The sequence below is a fragment of the Penaeus monodon genome, chromosome 23 (genome assembly GCF_015228065.2).
Source record: "Penaeus monodon isolate SGIC_2016 chromosome 23, NSTDA_Pmon_1, whole genome shotgun sequence".
Classification (NCBI taxonomy): domain Eukaryota; kingdom Metazoa; phylum Arthropoda; class Malacostraca; order Decapoda; family Penaeidae; genus Penaeus; species Penaeus monodon.
The window spans coordinates 23,220,292-23,222,563 of NC_051408.1; the positions used below are offsets into that span (position 1 = coordinate 23,220,292).

The 2,272-nt window shown below is 27.4% G+C and overlaps 1 protein-coding gene across 1 annotated transcript in view; it reads right to left on the bottom strand.

Moving 5' to 3' along the window:
• Positions 1–1,553: 1,553 nt before the first annotated feature.
• LOC119587898 (trafficking kinesin-binding protein 1-like) overlaps positions 1,554–2,272 on the bottom strand; it is a gene marked incomplete at both ends in the record, with an annotated part of 19,895 nt that continues 19,176 nt past the window's right edge. Inside the window, 2 exon segments of the mRNA XM_037936605.1 lie at positions 1,554–1,726; positions 2,036–2,214. Coding sequence (XP_037792533.1) covers positions 1,554–1,726; positions 2,036–2,214 — 352 coding nt within the window.

The following is a 2,272-nucleotide window of genomic DNA, read 5'->3' on the forward strand; positions in this document are numbered from 1 at the left end:
AAAAACACCCATAATATTAATTAACAATATATTTTAAATACATAATTATATATATATTTAAAAAAAAATAAATTTTTAAATAAAATTATAATATAAAAAAAATTTTAAAAAAAAAAAAAAAAATAAAAAATTTTAAAAAAAAAATAATTTTCATTTTAAAAAGGTTACCCAAAAAAAAACAAAAAACAAAAAAAAAAAATTTTTTACTTTGCCCAAAAAAAAGTTACCATATTTTTTTACAAAAATTAAAAATTTTTTTTTTTTTACCCAAATTTTTTTGCTAATTTTTATGGGGAAAAAAAAAATTTTCATATAAAAAAAAAAAATTTAAAATTTTCGGAAAAAAAAGCTCTTAAGGTATTTGGGGATCTGGGCGTGAAAACAAATGAAAATTTTCCCGGGCTTTAACCTTTACTTTTGGGAAAAGGGGAAAGTTGGGTTTAGTGGGTGGGGTAAAAACCCCTTTGGGTTTCCCCGTTTTTAAGGCCTTTTTAATCCTTTTTGAGGAAAAAAGGGATTTAAAAAAAATGGGAAATTTTTAATTTTGGGTTTTTTTACAAAAAAATTTTGGAGCACTCCTTAGTACTCCGCCCTTTAAAAAGAAAAAAAAATGAATTTTTTGAATTAAATTAAAATTTCCCAAAAAATTGTTGAAAATTTTAGTCATGGGCAAGCCCGAAATAATTGAGAAATTGGGGGGAATTAAAAAAAATTAAGGGGGTTTTGGGGGTCCATTCTCAGTTTTTTTGGTTTTTGATAAAAAATAGGGACAAAAAAAATTTACAGGAAATTTTTGGGCAAAATTTAAATCATAAAGAAAAATCGGGGGGGTAGGGTTTTTCTATTTTTTTTTCATAAAATTATAGGGAAAAATAAAAAATTTAAAAAAAGTGAAAGGTTAATATGATGTGAAACAAAACTTTGTTGGAAAATCTCCCCAAAAAAAGAAAAAATTTTTTTTAAAACCTGGTTTTTGAAAATTTTTTCCCCCATGTTTAACATTTCACTGAAAAAAATTTGGAATTTGCACTTGGAAACAAACCCCCAACTCCTTGGAAAAATCTCCCCAAGGGAAGGGCCCTTTAATAGAGCCCCTTGTTTTGTGAAATGCCTTTAAAATAACCCGGAATTTGTTAGGCATTTTAAAATTTTAAAAAAAAAAAAATTAAAATTAATAAAATTAAAATAATAAATAATATATTTAAGGGGTTTAATTTAAAAAAAAAAAAACTTTAAAAAAAATTTTTATAAAAAATTTTTTAAAACAAAATTTTTTTACAAAAAATAAAATTTTAATAAAAAATAATAATAATAAAATAATAATAAAAAACAATATTAAATTTAATAAAAAATTAAAAAAAAAATTAAAAATAAAATTTAAAAAAATTTTAAAGTAAAAACAAAAAAAATAAAAACCCTTTCCCTTCTTTTAATTTTTTTCAATAAAAAATAAAAAAATAATTTAAAAAAGCAAAAAAAATTATTAAATACTGTTTCAACCGATGCTGCAAGTATGCAGAAACAATACTGTTACTGTGACAATATATTTTTACCTAGGTGTGGAAGTGGTCTGATCATCAGGGTGTAGTATTGTGGAATTTGTAAATGTGAAAACCCCTGAAGTACTCATAAATCTTTTGCCAGGATTCTCTTCTTCAATTTCATCTTCTTCAAGGTCAGACATGGAGTATACATCTAGATTCAGATGCTCAGTGCCAGCACCACCCTGACAAAACAATTCAGAATTAGAGGATATAATATAATTAGAAAATGCTGTAGAGCAAACTATAACCCATGGTGCATTACAAAATTTAATATACTGCCTATTTAATATGTGCATATACTAAACCCAGACACAAAGATACATCTACATACAGTAACACAAAGACAAAAACATAAAGAGACACAGAGAGGTATAAGCACATACACGCTTGGCGTGTGTGCATGCATGCACACACTGACATGCACAAGCACACTCACCCCCCCCCCCCTCCACAGAGTTGATATCCAGTTTTAAGCCTCTTCAATATCATACCTTGATAGCTACTCCTTCCCTTTCTTCTAGCAATCCACCAAGGTGAGGCGTTGCAAGGCGGGACCACTGGTGAAGAGTTAGTGAACCTTCAATAGGTTTCACTATTTGCAGTTTCTGTGGCAGCTTCCAATCACTTTGATTACTTACACCGAATGTGCTTAATCCTGACTTCCCACTACCTAAAATCCAAAGAGGTGATTGTAGAACCATTCATTTCAACCAGTGCTTAATTACTGT